The 25,982-nt window shown below is 37.5% G+C and overlaps 1 protein-coding gene and 1 long non-coding RNA gene across 2 annotated transcripts in view; one reads left to right on the top strand and one right to left on the bottom strand.

The window, feature by feature from the left end:
* LOC118898933 overlaps window positions 1-17,263 on the top strand; it is a 94,212-nt gene extending 76,949 nt beyond the window's left edge. Inside the window, exon 3 of the long non-coding RNA XR_005020859.1 lies at window positions 16,973-17,263. This is a non-coding gene — a long non-coding RNA (uncharacterized LOC118898933). The remainder of the gene's footprint in view (window positions 1-16,972) is intronic.
* Window positions 1-25,982, bottom strand: part of RSF1 (remodeling and spacing factor 1) — a 186,384-nt gene that overhangs the window by 67,739 nt on the left and 92,663 nt on the right. Inside the window, exons 3-4 of the mRNA XM_036859776.1 lie at window positions 7,007-7,099; window positions 5,467-5,672 (exon numbers count right to left, since the gene is read on the bottom strand). Of these exons, the coding sequence (XP_036715671.1) occupies window positions 5,467-5,672; window positions 7,007-7,099 (299 nt within the window). The remainder of the gene's footprint in view (window positions 1-5,466; window positions 5,673-7,006; window positions 7,100-25,982) is intronic.

Below are 25,982 nucleotides of genomic sequence, written 5' to 3'. Positions count from 1 at the left end.
CCCATAAGGTTAACAGCTGATCTTTCAGCAGAAACTCTGCAAGCCAGAAGGGAGTGGCAGGACATATTTAAAGTGAGGAAAGGGAAAAAAGTACAACCAAGATTACTCAACCCAGCAAGGATCTCATGCAGATTCAACAGAGAAATTAAAACCTTTACACACAAGCAAAACTTAAGAGAATTCAGCACCACCAAACCCACTTTACAACAAATGCTAAAGGAACTTTCCTAGACAGGAAATACAAGAGAAGGAAAAGACCTACAAAAACAAACCCAAAACAATTAAAATGGTAATAGGAACATACGTATCGATAATTACCTTAAATGTAAATGTATTAAATGCTCCAACCAAAAGACATACACTGTCTGGATGGATACAAAAACAAGACCCGTATAGATGCTATCTACAAGAGACCCACTTCAGACCTAGGGACACATACAGACTGAAAGTGAGGGGATAGAAAAAGATATTCCATGCAAACGGAAATCAAAAGAAAGCTGGAGTAGCTATTCTTATATCAGACAAAATAGACTTTAAAATAAAAGACTATTACAAGAGACAAAGAAGGACACTACATAATGATCAAGGGATCAATCCAAGAAGATAAAACAATTGTAAATATTTATGCACCCAACATAGGACCACCTCAAAACATAAGGTAAATGCTAACTGCCATAAAAGGGGAATCGACAGTAATACAATCATAGTATGGGACTTTAACACCCCACTTTCACCAACGAACAGATCATCCAAAATGAAAATAAATAAGGAAACACAAGCTTTAATATCAGTTAAGTCCATCTTTATCAGTTAAAGATGGACTTAACTGATATTTATAGGACATTCCATCCAAATACAACAGAATACAGTACATTCTCAAGTGCACACGGAACATTCCCCAGGATAGATCATACCTGGGGTCACAAATCAAGCCTCAGTAAATTTAAGAAAATTGAAATCGTATCAAGCATCTTTTCCGACCACAACACTATGAGACTAGATATCAATTACAGAGAAAAAAAACTGTAAAAAATACAAACACATGGAGGCTAAAGAATACATGATGAAATAACCAAGAGATCACAGAAGAAATACAAGAGGAAATAAAAAACTACCTAGAAGTAAATGACAATGAAAATACGACAACCCAAAACCTATGGGATGCAGCAAAAGCAGTTCTAAGAGGGAAGTTTATAGCAATACAATGCTACCTCAAGAAACAAGAAACATCTCAAATAAACAACCTAACCTTAAACCTAAAGCAATTAGAGAAAGAAGAACAAAAAAAACCCCAAAGTTAGCAGAAGGAAAGAAATCATAAAGATCAGATCAGAAATAAATAAAAAAGAAATGAAGGAGACAATAGCAAAGAGCAATAAAAGTAAAAGCTGGTTCTTTGAGGAGATAAACAAAATTGATAAACCATTAGCCAGACTCATCAAGAAAAAAAGAGAGAAGACTCAAATCAACAGAATTAGAAATGAAAATGGAGCAGTAACAACTGACACTGCAGAAATACAAAGGATCATGAGAGACTACTACAAGCAACACTATGCCAATAAAATGGACAACCTCAAAGAAATGGACAAATGCTTAGAAAAGTACAACGTACCAAGAGTGAACCAGGAAGAAACAGAAAATATGAACAGACCAATCACAAGCACTGAAGTTCAAAGTGTGACAAAAAATCTTCCAACAAACAAAAGTCCAGAACCAGATGGCTTCACAGGCGAATACTATCACACATTTAGAGAAGAGCTAACACCTATCCTTCTCAAAGTCTTCTAAAATACAGCAGAGGGAGGAACACTCCCAAACTCATTCTACGAGGCCACCATCACCCTGATACCCAAACCAGACAAAGATGTCACACAAAAAGAAAACTACAGGACAATATCACTGATGAACACAGATGCAGAAATCCTCAACAAAATATTAGCAAACAGAATCCAACAGCACATTAAAAGGATGGTACATGAAGATCAAGTGGGGTTTATCCCAGGAATGCAAGGATTCTTCAATATATGCAAATCAATCAATGGGATACACCTTATTAACAAATTGAAGGAGATAAACCATATGATCATCTCAATAGATGCAGAAAGGCTTTTGACAAAATTCAACACCCATTTATGATAAAAACTCTCCAGAAAGTAGGCATAGAGGGAACCTACCTCAACATAATAAAGGCCATATATGACAAACCCACAGCCAACAATCGTTCTCAACGGTGAAAAACTGAAACCATTTCCTCTAAGATCAGGAACAAGACAAGGTTGTCCACTCTCACCACTACTATTCAACATAGTTTTGGAAGTTTTAGCCACGGCAATCAGAGAAGAAAAAGAAATAAAAGGAATCCAAATTGGAAAAGACGAAGTAAAGCTGTCACTGTTTGCAAATGACATGATATTAAACACAGAGAATCCTAAAGATGCTACCAGAAAACTACTAAAGCTAATCAATGAATTTGGTAAAGTAGCAGGGTACAAAATTAATGCACAGAAATCTCTTGCATTCCTATACACTAACAATGAAAAATCTGAAAGAGATATTAAGGCAACGCTCCCATTTACTGCAACAAAAAGAATAAAATACCTAGGAATAAATCTACCCAAGAAGACAAAAGACCTGTATGCAGAAAACTTAAGACACTGATGAAAGAAATTAAAGATGATACAAACAGATGGAGAGATATACCATGTTCTTGGACTGGAAGAATCAACATTGTGAAAATGACTATACTACCCAAATAATCTACAGATTCAATGCAATCCCTATCAAACTACCAATGGCATTTTTCACAGAAGTAGAACAAAAAATCTTAAAATTTGTATGGAGACACAAAAGATCCTGAATAGCCAAAGCAATCTTGAGAAAGAAAAATGGAGCTGGAGGAATCAGACTCCCTGACTTCAGACTATACTACAAAGCTACAGTAATCAAGACAGTATGGTATTGGAACAAAAACAGAAATATAGATCAATGGAACAGGATAGAAAGCCCAGAGATAAACCCACACATACATGGGCACCTTATCGTTGACAAAGGAGGCAAGAATAGCCAATGGAGAAGAGACAGCCTCTTCAATAAGTGGTGCTGGGAAAACTGGACAGCTACATGTAAAAGAATGAAATTAGAATTCTTCCTAACACCATACACAAAAATAAACTCAAAATGGATTAAAGACCTAAATGTAATGCCAGATAGTATAAAACTCTTAGACGAAAACATAGGCAGAACACTCTATGACATAAATCACAGCAAGATCCTTTTTGACCCACGTCCTAAAGTAACGGAAATAAAAACAAAAATAAACAAATGGGACCTAATGAACCTTAAAAGCTTTTGCACAGCAAAGGAAAACATAAAGAAGATGAAAAGACATCCCTCAGAATGGGAGAAAATATTTGCAAACGAAGCAAGTGACAAAGGATTAATCCCCAAAATACACAAGCAGCTCATGCAGCTCAATATCAAAATCAAAAAACCCAATCCAAAAACGGGCGGAAGACCTAAATAGACATTTCTCCAAAGAAGATATACAGACTGCCCACAAACAAATGAAAGTATCCTCAACATCAGGAATCATTAGAGAAATGGAAATCAAAACCACAATGAGGTATCACCTCACACTGGTCAGAATGGCCATCATCAAAAAATCTACAAATAATAAATGCTGGAGAGGGTGTGGAGAAAAGAGAACCCTCCTGTGTTGTTGGTGGGAATGTAAACTGATAGAGCCACTGGAGAACTGTATGGAGATTCCTTAAAAAACTAAAAGTAGAACTACCATATGACCCAGCAATCCCACTACTGGGCGTATACCCTGAGAAAACCATAATTCAAAAAGAGTCATGTACCCCAATGTTCACTGCAGCACTATTTACAATAGCCAGGACATGGAAGCAACCTAAGTGCCCACTGACAGATGAATGGATAAAGAAGATGATGTGGCATATATATACGCTGCAATATTACTCAGCCATAAAAAGACACAAAACTGAGTTATTTTTAGTGAGGTGGATGGACCTAGAATCTGTCATACAGAGTCAAGTCAGAAAGAGAAAAACAGATACTGTATGCTAACACATATATATGGAATCTTAAAAAAAAAAGGCTTCTGAAGAACCTAGGGGCAGGACAGGAATAAAGACGCAGACGTAGAGAATGGACTTGAGGACATGGGGCAGGGAGGGGAAGCTGGGACGAGGTGAGAGAGTAGCACTGACATATATATACTACCAAATGTAAAACAGATAGCTAGTGGGAAGCAGCTGTATAGCACAGGGAGATCAGCTCGGTGCTTTGTGACTACCTAGAGGGGTGGGATAGGGAGGATGGGAGGAAGACGCAAGAGGGAGGGGATATGGGGATATATGTATACATATAGCTGGTTCACTTTGTTATACAGCAGAAACTAACACAACATTGTAAAGCAATTATACTTCAACAAAGATGTAAAAGAAAAAAATAAATAAATTAAGAATAGAAGGACTTCCCTGGTGGCACAGTGCCAATGCAGGGGACATGGGTTCGATCCCTGGTCTGGGAAGATCCCACATGCCGCACAGCAACTAAGCCTTTGCGCCACAACTACTGAGCCTGTGCTCTAGAGCCCGCGAGCCACAACTACAGAAGCCTGCGCGCCTAGAGCCTGTGCTCTGCAGCAAGAGAAGCCACCGCAATGAGAAGCCCACGCACCACAACAAGGAGTAGCCCCTGCTAGCCACAACTAGAGAAAGCCTGCATGCAGCAGTTAACACCCAATGCAGCCAAAAATAAATAAGTAAAATAAATAAATAAATAAATGAAAGAAATTAAGAATAGAAAAAAAAAAAGATTAGGGCAAAAAAAGTAGAACGTTCCTCAGATTTCTTCAGACCTCAGTAAAGAAATGTATGCACAGGAAAAACTGAAAATATAGTAAAGTGTCAGATGAATTAGCCACATTCATGAGTAATAAACAAATAATGCCTAATAGAAAACTATATAGCTAAATAAAAATCAAATAATGTTTTTCTGGGAATTTCTTGGCAGTCCAATGGTTAGGACGCTGGGCTTTCACTGCCGAGGGCATGGGTCTGATCCCTGGTCCGGGAACTAAGATCCCGAAGCTGTGCAGCACAGCCAAAAAATATATATATAATGTTTTTCTTACATTTCTTTCTAACGGTGAGTTTCTGTGTGCATATTACCTATGCATCATTATTTTTCAGATTCCAGCTTTCCAAAGTACAAGGTATTTGTCCTGATATGGACCACACTGCTAAACATATTTATTTATTTGACAAATAATTGAGTGCCTGCTATGGGTATTAGGCTGGGCACTAGGTGAGGTCCTGGAAATTCCCAACCCCATAAAAAGAAAAGGATCACCCAGCTTTAGAGATTATATTCCAGTAGAGGAGAGATATAAGTAAGAGACATGCAAATAAACATTAAAAAAATTCCAATAAAAGATACCTGACGATGCATTTCCATGAAGAGCCATCTTGATCATCTTGTTCTTCTATATACATTCTGACATTGTGATCTTGATCCAACTGGTACCAGTACATGAGGCCATCTTTGTCACGGCCAATTGGCTGGAGACGCATGGTATCGGCATCCTCCTCATTGATAATATTCTTGAATTTGAGATTGTCATCAAACTGACACTCACAGAGGTACTGGAAAATAGTCATAACATGGTTTAAAATACCCCATAAATGTTTCTCCATCAAAATAAATGTGATATGTTCAACCAAGGAACAGATTTGGGGACAGGAGAAAGAATACGTGTAGTTTTATCCATCTTTCACTTTCCTCTCTCCCCTTCTGTAAACTTATTTTTCAGTAACCAACTTTAAAACATAAATTTCTAAGTTAACATTTAATTTTTGTATTACAGAAATTTATAGGTTTAACCCAACCAATGACACAAAAGTGATGTTATATTTTAAAGCGATGAGTCTGTTTGTATTAAAGTTTCCCAAATTTGTTCATGGTATAAAATTTTCAATCACTCCTTCTCTCTTAAAGCTTTTAGATGAACTTTATTCTTGAAATGGCTATCTATTTTTGAAAGCTTGAGGCATATACAGTTTTTAAGGAAGGCAGTCTTACTGATAACTGCCTCTGCGGAATTCTCTTTTAAAAAAAATACTGACATCACCAAATTGGAAGAACTTTAATTTTTTATTAAAATTTTTGTGTATGATTAGTGTATAAAGTCAGATTTCTTCCCTGAACCTATCTGCCCAGGCAGAAAATACATGACATTCCTATCATAGCCTCTTTGCCTTTGCCTGTGGTGTCTATACCCGTAGACTCTCTTCTATAAAGGTAGTTTTCCCCTTCATTATGCTGACCACATTGCTAATAATTAGGGCCAACACTCTGAAGCAAGCAAGGAGAAAATGGGGAACTCAAACTTGAAAATAAATCTATACTTTGAGAAGACCTATTTTAATTAAGTAGGTTTGGTTATGTGAGACTTTTATTAAGTACACACTGGCATGCCCCTAGTCATCTGGAAAACTAATGATCAAATTACTAATTTAGTAAATCAGTAAAAGATTAACCACAGTTTACCATATTTGTTAACAATGATTGTGAAGACTGCAAATAATGCATAAAATGAACGTGGGGTTTTCCCATTCTACTATTGTCCCTACAAGCAGAGATCATTAAACCTAGATATACTTGTATATTGAAAAACAACCAAAATCAGTAATTTAAAGAACAGTTTTATCACCAAAAAATAAACAAGAAAAAGAAAAATCTATTGTCTTTTTCCACTAACAGTAAAAATGTCTACTTGGGGACTTCCCTGGTGGTCCAGTGGTTAAAACTCGGTGCTTCCACTGCAGGGGGTGCAGGTTCGATCCCTGGTCGGGGAACTAAGATCCCACATGCCGCAGGCGTGAGCCCCCCACTTTCTAGTTATTTCCCAATTCAACCAGAAGGAGTCAAAAGTGAATTTTTTAATTAAAATAACTGTAACAAATAATAAATTTATTACCTTTAAGAGTGCTAACTTGCATTCAACACTCATTTCAAGATAGCCTTTCTTCTCCATCTCCCATGCCCAGGTGCTGTTAAACTCTTGACATATCTGTCAGAGAAAGTTAAAGTCTTAATACATAAAAGCAATTTAAATTTACATTGGTAGTTTTGTTGTATAATTATGTTAACTGTTTTGTTAATATATAAAGGAAAAAGTTTATACCAAACACAACTGAATCCAATCCCACCCTGAAATGCCTACTACTTAAATACACCAGAAATGTTTACTACTGTCTGATGATTCAATTTAAGGTAAGCAGTGATCCCTGCAGCTTTCTCCTCTGCTCTCAAGAATTTTATATACATTTTTGTGGCACATTTTCCCAAATGCAAGTAATTATCTGATTCCATCTCTCCAAATAGCCTAGAAGTTCCTCAAGGGCAAGGACAATAGTTTATTCATCTCTATGCCTACAATAGAAGCAAGCTAAAAAAAACATGCCAAATTGTAGGCACATTTTTATTCAAGTAACTCTCCAACTCAAAGTCCTCCTAATTATGGGTAAAGATTCCACTGCTTGGCATTTGAGACCTTCTATAATGTGGCATTGACTTAAATTTCTAGGCTTCTCTTCTCATACAAACATTGCAAGCAAACCAGAGACACTATAACAGGATGAGAAAAGAAGATTTGGATAACCATTCCACTTATCAGGAGATGCACGATGGGCTTTATGACCTCTGTGAGCCAGTTTCTTCAGCAACAAAAGGGGAGCAGTAATAATACTGACCTTAAAGGTTGTGAAATAGGCATAAAAAATGATATAAAGTGCCTAGAAACTTCATGCTCTTTTTCCAATCCAAGTAACAAAGAGTACAATGAAGGCCAAGGGAGAAGAACCAATACAAGGCACAAAATTATCTGGGAGCTTGGGCAATTAGCTAGAAACGCTGGCAGGAGAAAAACAAACAGGCAAGTGAAACTGCTTATATAACCACCTCAACCTAGGAATAAGACCAGGCTGGCCCTCCTGGGAGGGCTACCCTTTTCCTCTCCTGTACTGGTGTCATCTTTTTTTTTTTTACCAAGTCAGGATAGAATGCAGTATGGCCAGGAACTATATCATGGGGGATCTTCAAAGGCAAAAAGGAAGAATGAGCTCTCCATTCTCTGGAATACCATACTTCCTCTGACTGATAGCACTACATTTTGTAGAGAAAAAAACAATGAGATATACAGAATAAGGGAAATTTCTGGAATATTATACAAGGAAGACCTCAAATGATTATATCAAAACCTAAAGGTCAAAATGTGAATAGACACTTTGCCAAAGAATATATATAAATGGCCAATAAGCACAGGAAAAGATAGTCAATGTCCTTAGTCATTAGGGAAATGCAAATCAAAACCAGAATGAAATACTACTTCATACCTGTTAGGATAGCTGTAATCAAAAGAAGGATAGGGGCTTCCCTGGTGGCGCAGTGGTTGAGAAACCGCCTGCCAATGCAGGGGACATGGGTCCGAGCCCTGGTCTGGGAAGATCCCACATGTTGTGGAGCAACTAAGCCCGTGCGCCACAACTACTGAGCCTGCGCTCTAGAGCCCACGCGCCACAACTACTGAGCCCACGCGCCACAACTACTGAGCCCACGCGCCACAACTACTGAGCCCACGCGCCACAACTACTGAAGCCCACGTGCCTAGAGCCCATGCTCTGCAACAAGAGAAGCCACTGCAATGAGACGCCTGCGCACTGCAACGAAGAGTAGCCCCTGCTCGCCGCCAACTAGAGAAAGCCCGCGCAGCAACGGAGACCCAACACAGCCAAAAATAAATAAATTAATTTTTTTTTAAAAAAGGGTAATAGCAAATGATGGGAATGTAAAATGGTGCAGCCGCTTTGCAAAAAAAAGTTTAGCAATTCCTCAAAATGTTAATACCGAGTTACCACATGACTTAGCAATTCCACTCTTCGGTATGTACATCCAAAAAATGAAAACATATACTGTACAAACGTTCATCACAGTACAATAGCCAAAAGGTGGGAACAACCCAAATTTCCATCAACTGATGAATGAATAAAATAATACGTGGAATATAAATACAATGGGATTTTATGCATCCATGAAAAGGAATGAAGTAGTGATATATTGTACAGCACGGATGAACATCAAAACCCGATGCTATGTGAAAGAAACCAGACATAAAAGGTCACAAATTTATGAAAGTTTGTATAAGGAATTTCCACAGGAGTCAAATCCATATAGACAAAATTCATTAGCAGTTGCTAGTGGGTAAGCAGAGGGAGGAACAGACAGTGGTGGCTATGAGCAGACTTCGTTTCAGAGTAACAAAAATGCTCTACAATTATGATAGTGTTCTACAGTTAAGATAGCGCACATCCTTGTGAATATGCTTAAAAACACTGAATTGCATATTTTTAAAGACTGAATTTCATGGTATGTGAATAATATCTCAATTTAAGAATATCAGACAGAGGGACAGCCAACAACACAGAGCCAAGCTTATGACTTGGATGAAGCATTTCTTGAGTGCTCTACTGTATACCACACCCCTAGAAGAAGATGTAGGCTAAAGCTGAGTGTGGGGAAGTTCAGTTTCACCAAAGGGGCTGAGAATGACACAGCTCCAAAGCATGGCCAACAGCTCACGGCGTCAGACACCAAATACAGCTGAACAACTGCTGATTATCATTTACTGCGTGAAAGGGGAGGAAAGAGAAAGAGAGGTAGATACAAAGATAATTAAGATATAAGCCTCTGCTTCCTCACTAAGCTTAGCTTCAATTTACTGACCTTCATTTACAATGCTTAGGGTGTAAAACCTCTGTTGTGCTGATATTCAGAGATAAACATGCTATTCATTTTCTGTTTCTTTACGGGCAATGTAGACATACTACTGTGCCATTTGAGGTACTCCCCCCCCACCAAAGGCACATTAATTAGATTTGTCCAAATAGCCCTAACCTATTGTTACCACAAAGTAAATACTGCAAATAAAACCTGCAAATAAAAAAAGTACTCTAAATGACACTTAAATAATTCTTATGCAGGACTATATAATCTCACCAAGAGTCAGCAAACTTTTTCTAAGTGACAAACAGGAAATAATTTAGGCTTTGTGACCATATGGCCTCTTTTTCAACTATTCAACTCTGCTGTTATAGTGCAAAAGCAGTCACAGAAAATACATAAACAAGTGAGCTTCACTGTATTACAATACCACTTTACAAGGAAATTTGAATTTCATATAATTTTCATGTCAACCATTCTCCCAACCATTTAAATACATAAAACCATTCTTAGTTTTCAAGCCATACATAAACAAGCAGCAGGCCAGATTTGACCCAGGAGCCACAGTTTGCCTAGAGAACCAGAAATTAGCTTTGTTTATCAGAGACTGTCTAGACAGTTATTCTTTGGACCTTAAAGCAAGGGGATCCCTAGCAGATTGATAATTCACATTAACTCCCCATGTTCCAACTTGATTCTAACCAAGCAGCCTTGTATCAATATATAATTATAATTTGGTTTTGCATGCAATTCCTCTTTAGAGAATGTTCCAATATCCAGAACATTCATATTTATCACCATAAGTTATAATTCCGTAATACTGGTTTTAAGTTTGACTCTCTCTAAATGTAGTTAATGAGCGGTCACATTTGTTGCGTCCCCTGTATGGTGCCTAAGGAACAGTTTTTCTAATATACACACAAAATCAAATGTCCCGTGCCTGCAAGGCTGAATGCCATTCAGCCTGGGAGACCTCTTGGCTGGCTGCCTGCTGTCGCTCCAAAACTCCCTGTGTCTATTCTTCCTAACTTCTACACAGAGAAAAACAAGGTTGAGGATGGAAAATAAAGGGGAGGGGGCGTGGGGGGGCATTTAAAAGTTCACATCAGCTCAATATTTATAAGAAAGGTAGTTTCACATGCCTACACAGCAAATACACAGAATTTCTCAGTGAGATCATTAACATATTAATCTTAGATTCATATACACAATGGAAGTACCAGTAATTCTTCTCTTTTTGGCAGTTCGAAAGATAAGGCATTAAAAAGGAGGAGGGGTATAGAAAAACTGCAAAAACTCTCAGCATGAATATCCAAACACCTGCACTGAGAGACCAGACCAAACTCCAGCGTGGCTTCTATCAGCCTAAGGACACGTCCCTAGCACAACCCTGCTCCTCCCTCACTGCTGTCTAGAAAACTCAAGGTTGCCAAAAGAATTTATTGTTTGTTCCAGCCAATACCTGATCTAGGTCCCTCACCTCCTTTTTTTCTTTTTGGCCATGCTGCGCAGCTTGCGGGATCTTAATTCCCGACCAGGAATCGAACCTGGGCCACCGCAGTGAAAGCGCCAAGTACTAACAATGAGACTGCCAGGGAATTCCCCCATTAATTTTAAAAACAAACATAAACTTAAAATTGTAACTCTTTCTTCTGTCCCTCTGAGATGTGTATGTATCTCCTACAAGACAGGGTGTCCTTCTCAAGGACCTGAAAGCCATTCCTTTTATATGTAATCATCAGACTCTGTGGGAGGGTAGAAGTCTTGTAACTTGCATAGTTAGCAGGCACAAAAGCCCTAATCAAGCTAACTTTGACCAACTCTCATACCAGGTGTTTGTGATTTTTGAATTTCCCTAACCCTGCTCGACCCCTTTACTCCCTCATTATCATCTCCCCAACTCCCTCATTCTCCCTTTAAAACACCAGCCACCTCTGGGCAAACTGAAATCAAGCTCAAGCTCCATCTACTACTGTAACCGAGCAGGACCCCATGGGGGCCTTCCCGGGACAGGCCTTCCGCCATATCCTCTGCTTTAGCTCCTCTCTGAAGTACCTAGGTAAGAGTATTTGATGCACATTTCCTGAGTTGTTTTACAGATGTGAAAACCCCCCACCAAATGGAAGATGTTAACTACTTGATGACCATGAGCACATAGGCCCAGGCCTCCTGGAGCCTAAGGGCTGATAATGTTAACTCCTGTGACTCCACCGTTCCCTCACCACCAGCCAGTCAGAGAATTGTGCATGAGCTGATCACATACCCTGAGAACCCTACCCCCAACCTGGCTTTTAAAAATGCTTTGCTGAAACCCTTCTGGGAGCTCGGGGCTTTTTAGGGCTTGAGCCACCTGTCTACTTGCGTGGCCCTGCAATAAACCTTTCTCTGCTCCAAACTCCGATGTCTCGGTGTGTTTGGCCTCACTGTGTGTCGGGCACACGAACTTGCGCTAACACTACCACCGTAGTTATTGAATAAAATCAGTCATTACAGCCTTTAACTGGTGTCTGCCATTGTTTACCTTTGATGGGGGAGTCCCTGAATATCATTCAGATGAAAACCTTTATTTTATCACTGAGAGACATGAAATTTAAAGAGATTCATTTATCCAGCGATTCCACAAATATTTATTGAGTACTTGTTCTATGGCAGGAACTAGTCTAGGACCTGGAATACCAAGGTAAAGAAAACAACCAACCTGCCACCATGGAGCTTATATTCTAGGAGGCAGTCAAATAGGTGAACATAAGAAAATATCAAGTAGAGACAAAGGCTATGTTGAAAATAAAATAGAATACTGTGAAAGAGAAAAGTCTGAGTGCTACTCTGGATTGGGTGCTCAGGGGAGGCCTCATTAAAAAAAGCTGACATTTGACACAAAAAGTTGAGACATGACTGATAAAATAGAAATCAGCCACATGAAGACCTGGCATAGGAATGTTCCAGGTAGAAGAAACAGCAAGCACAAAGCCTTAAGGTTTGGCATATTATAAAACCACAAAAAAACATCAGTGTAAGTGAAGTAGAATTAAGAGGGAGAGCAGCAAAGGATAAAGTTGAAGAGGTAACCAAAGGCCAAATTTATGTAGGCCAGGGTAAGAAATTAAAATCCAATTTCAAATGTGATGGATTTTTTACAATCTTTTTTTTTTTTTTTTTTTTTTTGCGTGGGGAGAGCATAGCTCATACAGAATATTGTGTTAAATGGTGGAGCAGTTGTGTTGAAAAGGGAACACTCCTACACTGCTGGTGGGAATGTAAATTGGTGCAGCCACTATGGAAAACAGTATGGAGGTTCCTAAAAAACTAAAAATAGAGTTGCCATATGATCCAGCAATCCCACTCCTGGGCATATATATATCCAGAGGAAATTCTAATTCGAAAAGATACATGCACTCCTAATGTTCATAGGAGCACTATTTACAACAGCCAAGACATGGAAGCAACCTAAACGTCCATCGACAGATGAACAGATAAAGAAGATGTGGCATATATATACAATTAAATACCACTCAGTCATCAAAAAGAATAAAATAATGCCATTTTGCAGCAACATGGATGGACCCAGAGATTATCCTACTAACTGAAATTAGAAAGAGAAAGACAAATACCATATGATATATCACTTATATGTGGAATCTAAAATATGACACAAATGAACTTATCTATGAAACAGAAAGAGACTCACAGACATAGAAAACAAACTTAGGGTTACCAAAGGGGATAGCGGGAGGGATAAATTAGGAGTCTGGTATTAGCAGATACAAACTACTATATATAAAATAGATAAACAACAAGGTCCTACTGTATAGCATAGGGAACTGTATTCAATACCCTGTAATAAACCATATGGAAAAGAAGATGAAGACCATATATATATATATATATATATGAATCACTTTGCTGTACACCAGAAGCTAATACAACACTGTAAATCAACTATACTTCAATTAAAAAATTAAAAAATATTTTGTTAGTTTCAGGCATATGCCCAGGAATGGGATTGCTGGATCATATGGTAGCTCTATTTTTATTTTTTTAAGGAAATTCCATACTGTTTTCCATAGTGGCTGCACCAACTTACATTCCCCCCAACAGGGTAGGAGGGTTTCAATATGACGGGAGGATTTTACATGGGGGAATAATTAGATCGGATTTATGTTTCAAAAATGGCTGCTGTGTGTAAAACAGACTGCAGAGGGAAAAGAATGGAAACTAAGAAACCAATTTTAAGGCAAGAGATGATGATGACATGGACTATGGTGGTAGTAGTGGGAACAGAAAGAAGTAGACAGCTGTATTTTGAAGGTAGAATCATCAGGACTTCTGAAAGAACAGATATGGAAGGTGAATGGAAAGAAAAACCAAAGGTGACATCTAAATTCCTTGCCTTGAACAAATGGAAGGATGAAAGTGCTTTTAATGAAGATATAAAGGAATACCTGAGAGAAAAGAGATCTCTTTCGTACCTCATACATTTGAGGTATGTATTAGACATCTAAGAAATGTCCTTCTCAAAGTTAGTGACTGAGCTGAATCTTGAAGCTTATGACTCCTGGCTCAGAGATCTTTCCACTGGATCATATACAGTCTTTACTTAAACCTTTTCAAATCTGAGTCAAGAAGAATTTTTTGGCTGAGCTCTGAGAAGTCATCTTTGTATCCCTAGCTTGTGACAAAGTATGAGACACACAGCAGGTACAAAACACAAATATCTGATGAATAAACGAAAGACATAGAAAAACAATGTTTTTACCTTAATTTAAAGTATTATTATTTTAAGATAACCACCAGTAACTTCTATAGGCAACACAACACATCTTAGAGAACATTATAAATTCTTACCAGGATAATAATAGCTAACATTTATTGTGTTTACCATGTGCCAATACTATTCCAATTGCTTTAAAATATTAACTCAGTCAATTCTCACAAGCCTGAGAGGGGTGTACTGTTATCCTTAGGAGGTTCTGTGATTTAGCCAAGAAATGAGAGAAATAGGAATTAGTATCTCTAGGAATTTATGGTGAAATCAGTAATATATTTAAGACACCAATGAGGCCAGTTATCACCAACCAAGCTATGGAAAAAAGCTAGACTGAGAATTAGAAATCATTCAGCTCCTTTATTATACTCAAATTACACCTCACCAAGTCCCCCTGACCTAATACTTAAATATGTCCGACTATTTTGTATATAATATTCTTTCCAGAGGACTAAACGAAACATTTACTGAGCACATTTAGTATTTGGAGGGCAAAGATGAATTAACAGACAGTCTCTGCTCTAAGAAGTTCAGAATTCAGAGAGCGAGATGGTCATGAAAACAAATAATTATAGAGGTGGAAAGCAGTCAGAGTCATCTACAAACTGAGTAACTGATGTATCTATGAACTACTATGAAAACACAGAGGAGAGAAACCCTTATTCAGCCAATGGATGAAGGGAGATCAAAGAAGGTTTTATTCAAGTGGTGACATTTATGCTAGGACCTAAAGGATGAATGAGGTTTTACCAGAAAAAGAGGTAAATAAAGAGTATTTCAAGAAAAACAGAACAATATGAAAACCATTGGGGATGTGAATATTTTGGTATGTTCTGTCAATGTGAAGGCGATTAGAGGAGCTCTTTATGCTGAGCCCTTAGAATCCTAGATCATGAGTGTTGGGGGGTGGGTGTGGGTAGAGACAAGGCCATGAAAGTAGGTCGTGGCTCATAAACATGAGGACTCAACAAGCATTTGGAAGTACTGATGAAAAACAGTTCTGTTGCACCACGCAAGACAGACAGGAGGATAGATTCTGAGGTCAAGGAGACCCACTAAAGCCTGTTTTGCAATAATTCATGGGAAAGGTGATGAAGCTGGAGCTAAGCTTGGAAGAGGATACTCAAGAGAAGGCAGATTCAGATTGTTAGTACACATATCTTACAAAGCAACAACAAGCTTTATGCCTAGTATATGACATAGTAAATGTTTTACTATTTACAGTAGAACTTTCACAAACATTATTTCATTTGGAGTGGATGTTCTGTAAAACTACAAGATTTTTGAAAGCAAAAACAAAGTCTGATTCATCTTTCTATTTCCTACAGTATCTCCCAAGTTCAGGGCCTTGCTAATAGTGGACACTCAATATTTACTGTATCAATGTTCTCTGATATAACTACAGAGTCAACTTACTATTATGATGGGCTATCTGGGAACACTGCCTATAAGAATGTATATTAAGAGTTATATACAATGGATGTTTCTTTAATTCCTTAAAAAATATACAGGAAATAAAAGACTGTCACTTATTTCAAGTTGGAAGGTGTTGAACCACCATGGAGAAGACAACTGTTTTGGCCTGTTTGGGGGCTGGGATGGGTGGGTGGGTTACTGTATACTTATTTCGGTGCTGACTGTATACGGGTAAATGGACAAGGTCTGTCGTCCGTTTAGGGACCTGTTTTGTATTCTCCCAACCCTACACCCATTTTTCTTTTCTTTTTTGAATGCATTTTTTTTTTAAACAAAGGTTGTAGAATTCCAAATTTTTTTTCAACCTTGGAACCTTAAGTAGAATGCCCTCAAATGGACGGATTTTAGTCCTTAGAGATTCAGTGTGTGTGTTGCTGCTTATTTAAATACAGTTCAGGTGGAGCCCCAAGAGTGCCAAGGTCCTCCCTGTGCTTTCCAGATGTGCTTCTTCTTCCTAAAACCTGGAGAGGTGAGCACCTGAGCAGAGAATCTCAGGTGACTTAATTTAGTTCACTGGTGCCTACTCTGAAGCGCTGGGTGTCCGTTCTTGAAGAAACAAACTCACCGGAAGGGCGTGTTTCCTTATTATATACTAATAACTTCTTATACTGATTTGTACCAGAAGTTCCTTGACTGTGACTTATGCCAAGTAATCATGAGATTTTTTTTTTTTTCCTGAGTATTGCATGAAGGCTACCAAGTTGGAACAGGCAAGTCCTGGATGTGAAAGCTTTAATTTATCTACGTCATTCATGTGTTATTTTTGTAGCTATAGTCTCTATTTTCTTATTTGATGACCGCTGAAGTGTTCCTAGGCCCTGTCGTAAACCTAAGAGTTGATGTATTGGTGCGAGCAGTTGGAAGTTCAAGATGTTGTGATTCTTTTTTTCTTAATCCCCCTTTTGTATATGTGATATTAAGCAGACGATGAAGCGTTACTCTTGAGGATTTAACAAGGAAGGAGAAAGAAAGACCCACATTTCTGGGTGAAGTCTTTGCCCCTCTATGTGGAAAAGTGGATTGCGACTGTTCTCAAGTCTCAGGTAATTGCACCTGACTTTAGGGTCCAAAAAAAATTTTTTTTTGTTTTGCCAAGTTGTGCCTTTCCTTCTGGAATTGTAAGTGAACACAATAATAGTACCTGTTTACACGGTGAAGTGGATATTGTTACGGAAAACACACCAGAGGCTTTCTCACTTGTTAAGCTAATAATGCCTTGTGAACGTATGATCTACGGAGAAATCCCTGTAGTTTTTACCTGCTGATGCTGTCTGTCGGAGAATAAATTTTGGATGGTTCTTTTTTTCACCAAAAAAAAAAAAAATATATATATATATATATATATATATATATATACACACACACACACACACACACACAGGAAATATTTCTATTTCGATGGCAAGATTTCTCTAACAACATGGTTTTGAAAATCAAAAGAACACAAAAACCCCAACAACTGACCAGAGCACAGGTATGTATCAGTTAATTAGCTCATTCCACAAACAGGATAAACAGTCCTTTATCAGGACTTTATTGTATGCCAGACACTGTGCTTGACATCAGGATAAGTAAGACACTACAACTCCTGCTAAAGGAACTCTTAGTGGGACAGGCAGCTGGAATCTGTTAACCTATAAATTTGGCACATTTACACATGTCAAAAATTTCAGAAGCTACCTCAAAAGTAGTCTATTCTGAAGTCTTAGTTAAGGAAAAGGTACCTTGCAAGTATCTGACAAAAATCCAGCAAGAAAAATAAGATCTCTACCATAGCTATTTTGTATCATAGGTAAGAGTAACCATATACCTAAACTAGGCCTAAATGGAAAGTGTGTGATAGGTAAGTACCTCTTTCCAAGAGATCTACTTTATATCAATAATCTAAATAGAAAGGGAAATAAGGCTTTAGTATAAAATAGATTGAGATTCAAATCCAGGCTCTATCAGCAGTGTGATCTTGTCAAGGTCAATCACCTCTCTGAATTTCAGGATCTTCATCTGTAAAATGGAGGTTTTGTTGCTAATAAAAGAGATGAGATTAGGAAGATCAGATACTCACAGTGCCACAGCTACTTATATAAATGCAAACCTGAAAATGGATCCAGAAAAACATCACAAGAACCAACTGGAACACAGCAGAAAATACACAGAGAATTAAGAGCTGGTAGGAAGTATATTGGTATTCTTCAAACTGTACATAAACATTGTTTCATGACACTTTTGTTTCAGATATATTAATAAAAATGTCATATTTAAACAAAATTATTGGTGACTGATTTAGTTCCCTACTTTTATTTTCTGAGTAATTAACCCTATATTATACTGAATGGCTTGCCTTGTTATACTCTGTATCCAACATGATAGTATGTTGAAGCTAAGATTACTGCCAGATCTAGAGAAAATTCCCTAACTGCTGCCTTTTTAAATATTGTGAAATATATACGAATTTAGTATAGAGATATAATGTTTACATATAAACATAAAATTTGCAATTTTAACCATTAAGAGTATAATTCAGTGGCATTTATCAATCACATTCACAATGTTGTATAACCATTAACACTTTTTATTTCCAAAAGTTTTTTTTATTATCCAGACAGAAACTTTTTTTTTTTTGGACATGCCATGTGGCTTGTGGGATGCTAGTTCCCCGAACAGGGATTGAACCCTAGCCCTCAGGAAGGGAAGCACAGGGTCCTAACCACTGGACCTCCAGGGAATTCCCTCCAAACAGAAACTCTTTAAACTTTAAGCAATAACTCCCTATTCTCCTCCCACCCTGCAGCATGTGGTAATCTCTAATCTACTTTGTCTCTATGAATTTGCCTATTCTAGATAGTCCTTTTTTTTTTTTTTTAAGGTGGCATGGGACTTTGGTTCTTTTTTTTTTTTTTTTTTTTTAATTTATTTATGGCTGTGTTGGGTCTTCATTTCTGTGCGAGGGCTTTCTCTAGTTGCAGCGAGCGGGGGCCACTCTTCACTGCGGTGCGTGGGCCTCTCACTGTCGTGGCCTTTCTTGTTGCGGAGCACAGGCTCCAGACGCGCAGGCTCAGTAATTGTGGCTCACGGGCCCAGTTGCTCCAAGGCATGTGGGATCTTCCCAGACCAGGGCTCGAACTCGTGTCCCCTGCATTGGCAGGCGGACTCTCAACCACTGCGCCACCAGGGAAGCCCTAGATAGTTCTTATAAGTGGAATCATCCAATATTTGTCCTTTTGTGCCTGGCTTCTTTTACTTAGTGTAATGTTTTCGAGGATTGCCCATGTGGTAGCACATATAAGAACTTCATTCCTTTTCAGGGATGAAAAATACTGCATTGTATGAATACACCACATTTTGTTTATCCATTCATCTGTTGATGGACACTTGGGTAGTTTCAACCTTTTGGCTATTATGAATTACGCTACAATAAACACTGGCATACAAGTATCTGTTTGAGTCTCTGTTTTCAATTCTTTTGCGTATATAGCTAGGAGTAGAACTGATAGGCCCCACGGCAATTCTATGTTTAGCTTTTTGAGGACGCGCCAAACTGTTTTCCACAACAGCTGCACCATTTTGCATTCCCATCAGAGTTTCAATATCTCCACAATCTCACCAATACTTATTATTTTCTTTTTAAAAAACAGTCATCCTATTAGGTATAAAGTAATATCTCATTGTGTTTTTGATTTTCACTTCCCCAGTGACTAAAGATGTTGAGCATCTTTTCATGTGCTAATTATTAATCTTTGTATATCTTTAGAGAAATGTCTACTTAAAAATTTTGCTCATTTTTAAACTGGGTTGGTCTTTTTGTTGTTGAGTTTTAGGAGTTCCTTATATAGTCTAGATATTAAGTTCTTATCAGTCATACGATTTACAAATATTTTCTCCCATTTTGTAGGTTGTCTTTTCGCTTTCTTCATAATGTTATTTGATGCACAAAAGTTTTTAATTTTGATAAAGTCCAATTTATCTATTGTTTTTCTGGTTGCTCACATGCTTTTGGTGTCAGATCTAAGACTCTACTGCCAAGGCCAAGGTCGTGAAGGTTTATCCCTATATTTTATTCTAAGAGGTTTATGGTTCTAGCTCTTTTCATTAGGCTGTTAATCCATTTTGAGTTAATTTTTGCATATGGTATGAGGTAGGGTATCTACTGCATTTTGCAAGTTGTTAAATCTCAAGAAATACATATTTCATACTACAGGCAACAATCAAAAGAAGTTCTAAAAACACTACAATAAATTCTCAATACATCTTATATACTCCATCCTCTCATTTTCAGCTCAGACAAGAATCAAGACATATACACATCGGGCTTCCCTGGTGGCACAGTGTTTGAGAATCTGTCTGCCAATGCAGAGGACATGGGTTCGAGCCCTGGTCTGGGAAAAATCCCACATGCTGTGGAGCAGCTAAGCCCGTGCGCCACAACTACTGAGCCTGCACTCTAGAGCCCACAAGCCACAACTACTGAGCCCATGTGCCACAACTACTGAAGCCCACGCACCCAGAGTCCATGCTCTGCAACAAGAGAAGCCACCGCAATGAGAAGCCCATGCACCGCAACGAAGAGTAGCCCCTGCTCACCGCAATTAGAGAAAGCCCGCGCGCAGCATGAAGACCCAACGCAGCCAAAAATAAACAAACAAACAAATAAATAAATAAATAAAAAGAGACATACACATCATTATCATATTCTTCAATGGGTTCCTAAAGCTTCTTATACATAGGAAATTTTAGGAGATTTTATTTTTACTTCCCAGGTTTATCTGCTTAGTAGCTGAAGTAATGAGATATAACTTTAAATTGGTATTTTTATGTAACTTCTTTCAAAACACACTAATACTAGAGTTACAGGTATGTTTACTAAATAAACAAATGTGGTTATGAAGGAGCAGTACTCCTGAGTATATAATTGAGAGGTTATGACCAATACAAGTGTGCACACTTGAAAAAAAATCTCTGGAGGGGAAAAGCGCGTTTCTTAAGTCACCTACAAGGGCACTCTTGCCACAGGAGACTTCCCAGCCATAATTAAGGCACTGATCCCTTCTGACTGGAAAAGCCTGCAGGTATATTATCAACATAAAACATTCACTGGACCACCTGAAGTTCACTAGAAAACTAAAGAAAATGCAACCCAACATTTCCATATCCACAAGTATAAATAATTTGGCCCAAGTTGCTATCAACTTCCAAAAGAATGCCAGACACAGGAAAAAAAAAAGTAAAACTGCCACTGTTTCTCTGATAATTTACTATTAATATTTAAACAACATTTGCTGAGTTCCAACTATTTGACAAGACTATGCTGAAAAGTATTCACATATACTTGCATGAGAAAACAGAGGATCAAAGAAGTAACTAAACTTACGCACCTAGTAACTAGCAGAGTTCAGGTTTTTCCCCATTAGAAATCCAGTGCTCTTTCTACACCACCGCATGCAATTCATTTATGAGGGTAAATTATGGCTACTTACACATTACCACAGAGTAAATGGTACTCTTTAAGGAACATTTTCCAAAGTTAAAAGTAGGTGAAAATGCTTTCCAATAAATAAAGCATTAAGTATTCATTCTGTGGCATCAAACTTATGTTCAACCCTTGCTTCATCATCTACTATCCATGTGACCTCGGGAGTTATTTATTCTCCATGATCTGGGTTGTACTATGAATTAAATGATAATGTATGTAAAATAGCATAGGATCTAGTATATAGTAAGTTCTCAAATGTTAGCTCTTATCATTATTATTAAAATATAAGCTTTGGAGAATTGAAACCCTCATAAATTGCTGATGGGAATGTAAAATAGTATAGCGACTATGGAAAACAGTTTGGCAGTTCCTCAGAAAAATACCATATGACCCAGTAATTATACTCCTAGGTACATACAGAAGAGAAATGAAAATACATGGCCACACAAACACTTGTATACCAACATTCATAGCAACATTACTCCTAACAGCCAAAAAGTGAAAAAATCCAAATGATCATCAATTGATGATGAATAAATAAAATGTGGTATAAACCAAACAATGGAACAGTGTTTGGCAATAAAAAGGAATGGAATACTGATATATACTATAATATGAATAAACCTTGAAATCATTATGCTAAGTGAAAGAAGACACAAAAGGCCACTTATTTTATGATTCCATCTATAAGAAATGTCCATAATAGGCAAATCCATAAAGACAGAAAGTAGATTGGGGGCTGCCAGGGGATTTGAGCAGGAAGGGGTTTGAACGGAATGGATTGCTAATGGGTACAGTTTCTTCTTGGGGTGACGGAAATGTTCTCGAATTAGATAGTGGTTATGGTTGTACAACACAGTGACTATACTAAAACTCAATGAATATACTAAAAATCAATGAATATATTTTAATATGGCAAATTTTATGTTGTATTATTATTTTATGTTGTATGAATTATATCTCAAATAAAGTAAAACAAATTAATATTAACAAGGCAAATAAAAATGAAAGATAACAACCTTAGTTTACTTTTGAAAACAGTATTTATGGCAGTAGAGAAATATCTAACCCTTGTCAAAATATATCCAAATTAGCAAATGATAAAAGATGACCCTTATGACTTGCTAACACATGACCAGCTTCCTAAGGAGTAAAAGGAGTAAAGGCAATGGGCAATGGGCTTTACTGAAATTGTCATTTAGGTTAAACGCATCTATTGCCAAATTTATTCACTTTCCAAAGAGTTCTAAACCTGTTACTAGAAACCAAAGGACAGAGATTATCTCTTATCTTCCCTTTACTTTTGAGGGATAAATGAGGTCATTTTCTGTTAAGTGGTGGATAGACATCCCAGAAGAGACACATTAGGTTATTTTCTACTGAAGGTCATTATCTCTCAAGTATTGAGCACCAGCAAATACTCTTTGCTTATTCTAATAAGCATATATTTTTTAATATGTTAACATTTCTTAAAATCAAGAGCCTTTTAAAATCCATGGTAACATTCAATGTGACAGTATTTCTTTTTTCATTGAAAACCTGTCTCTAAATCACTGGTTGTGGCATGCACTGAAGAAATCACAAAATTGAAGAAAAATAGCTATAATAAATTACCATCTGTCTCTTAGAAATAATTCTGAGGCTAAAGGAAATCAACTCCTTTAAAGGATAATTTATTAAAAATTAGCTTTCCCATTAGTTTTTAGGGCCTCTTTATTGTTGTTTTTGGGCAGGAGGCAGAGCAGTAGGAAAGCAGAGGCACAGATAATGAATTTGTTGAAGGTACATATCTGTTTATTGACATGGTGGTATTCATTATCCATGGCTAAGGTGTCTGAAATTGCTCACGTGGTATCTAAAGTCATTAACCACCACAGGAAATAGAGGAGTTTCATGGAGGCATAAGAGTTCACTGGCAGAGAAATTTCTTTGTGACTCACCAAAAGGAATCTGAAGCTCAATAAGGCCAAGGCCTATCCAATGAAGCAAGACGTTAACAGGTCGTCGCAGAACTGCTATTTTAAATTTCTACTCACTGGGTTTCTTTTAGGAGGGTAACTCCACCTTAAAAGTAAAAAGTCACCAGCTAGATTTTCAGGTTCCTTTACATTCTGGATGAAATTGGGAAATATATGTTAGCAAGTGCAGGATATAGCACAACAATGATGCCCTTCTTGAGGTGAGCTGCCAGACACCTCTCTCTTTCCCTCGCTATCAGTTACAAAGACTTATTGACTCTACCTTCCAAATAGCTCTCACATAAACCCTTTTCTTTCCATACTTACTGCCAAAACCTTAATTCAGGCCTCTTCATTGCTCGGTTGGATTACTACAGTAACTTTCTTTCACGTGAACCCTAGGCCTCCACTCGCTGCCATTCTCTCTAGGTACCTTATATTATAGTGAAGCCAAGCTATTAGTAATTTCCTAACAAGTTTCTGCTCATTCTACAGGTCTCAGTTCAACTGTTTTAGGGAGACACAAACAAGACAAGACAAACAGATGCCAATGCTGACGATTTGTGGTGGCAGTGTAGTCTGCTAAATCTAGACTTGGCAGGAAAAGCTTAGACTGGTAACATCTGCTATGAGCCAAGGAACAAGGCATAGCAGATGTCAGATATTTGCTCTGGATTTAAACATAATTTTATATTAATTATGTTCCACTGACTTCAAAAGGAAAAGAAAAAGCTCTCCATAATACATATGCACAATGGTACCACTAGGAAAAAGATAAAAGGTCAAGAGGCATGTTAACAGGGAAGGTAAAAATTCCACTAGAAAACTAATGTAACCAACTAACACAACTAAGAAGTAAATACAGAGTTAATAAGCTTATTAGCAGCCAAATGAAAGAAAACTGAAATCGTTTAAGTGATTAATTCATCTAATACTGATGCATAAAAGATGCAAAAAGCAATCAAGATGCTTAGAATTTACAACAAAGACAAATATGAGGGGCAATACTAGCGGTGTTTTAAAGCACTAGATTCACAAAGTCCTGGGCTTCAATGCTGGCTCTGCCATTTCTAGCAATGAGAGACTGGTCCAGTTATTGTTTCTTAAAATCAATTTCCTTGTGCATAAAATGAGGATAATACCTACTTCAAGAGTGAACTATATAAGGAAAATATTAAACACAGTGCCTGGTACATAGTGAACATGCAATATAAAAAACATACAGTAGTTTCTAAAATGGAATTACACATAAATCCATGGAGGAACATCTTCCTGAGAGAAGAAAGGTCTCAAGAAGAAAGTAATTCTTGAGGTGAAAGCTAAAGGATAAATGTTTGCCAGGAAAACAAGTTGGTGGGAAGGCATTCTAGGCACAAGATACAGTATATGCAAAAACTCTGAAGAATGAAAAAGATAGTATTTTCTGTGAATGACTCAGAATGTGAGTCAAGTAGCAGGGTACACAGGAGTGAATGTCATTAGATGTGGCTAAAGAAAGTGGCTAAATCATTAAGAGCTTTGAATGCTAAGACATAGTTTAGATTTTTAAAAGAAAGAGAATCACTAAGTAACTCTGTAAGTGATATAACAGTTACTTTTAAACCTTTGTGTTTAATGACAGAATCATGGCTTGGGCTCACCATGCTGGTGGTGATGTGAAATACATCATGGATTCAGTATGTATAAGAGGATTGAGGAATAACAGAATTTAGCTTTTGATATATGTTGAGTTTGATTTGCTTACATGAAACCAGTTCACTAAGCAGTCAGTTGGATATAAATATAGATGTTTGTAATCTGGTATAAGGGATATATGTATACATATAGCTGATTCACTTTGTTATACAGCAGACACTAACACAACATTGTAAAGCAATTATACTCCAATAAAGATGTTAAAAAAAAAAAGCGCCTGAGCTAGAGCTAGAGCTTTGGGAGTCAGTGTTTGCAAAACTTTTTCTAGTAATCAACTCTCAAGGAAACTTATTGCTTAGACTCCATACAAATACGTTTGTTCAATCATTCAACATGCTTAGAGCTGGGTAAATTGTGGTCCAAAAGGTAGACATAGTTCCAATCTGCTTATGAACCAGCAGACAACTAATATGAGAGATAATAAAAACAGGCAAAAGCAGTTCTGCAGCAGGTACAGATGTGTTCTTTGGTCATCCTTATCCTTTTTATCTATCCAACACCAAGTGGCTTTCTGGTATATTAATTTCATAAACGACAGAACTAAGAGAAATAGAGAAATAGGTGGTTAATGTGCTTTCTAGACCAGGTGTCCAACTTTTTCTATCAATGGCCAATACTAAGAATTTTAGGCTTCGTTGGCCATACAGTCCATTAAACAGACCACTGAACTTTTGCACTTCAGCATGAAAGCAGCTGTAGATCATCTGTAAACAAACAGATGCAGCTGTGTTCAAATACTACTTTTTCACAAAACCAGACAGCTAACTGGCTTTGGCTATAGTGCGCCAACTCCTCCTCTAGACTATCAATAGCT

Source organism: Balaenoptera musculus, chromosome 8 (genome assembly GCF_009873245.2).
Source record: "Balaenoptera musculus isolate JJ_BM4_2016_0621 chromosome 8, mBalMus1.pri.v3, whole genome shotgun sequence".
NCBI classification, from domain to species: domain Eukaryota; kingdom Metazoa; phylum Chordata; class Mammalia; order Artiodactyla; family Balaenopteridae; genus Balaenoptera; species Balaenoptera musculus.
Note: the sequence above shows the minus strand (reverse complement) of the source record. Positions and strands in the feature narration are given on the sequence as shown.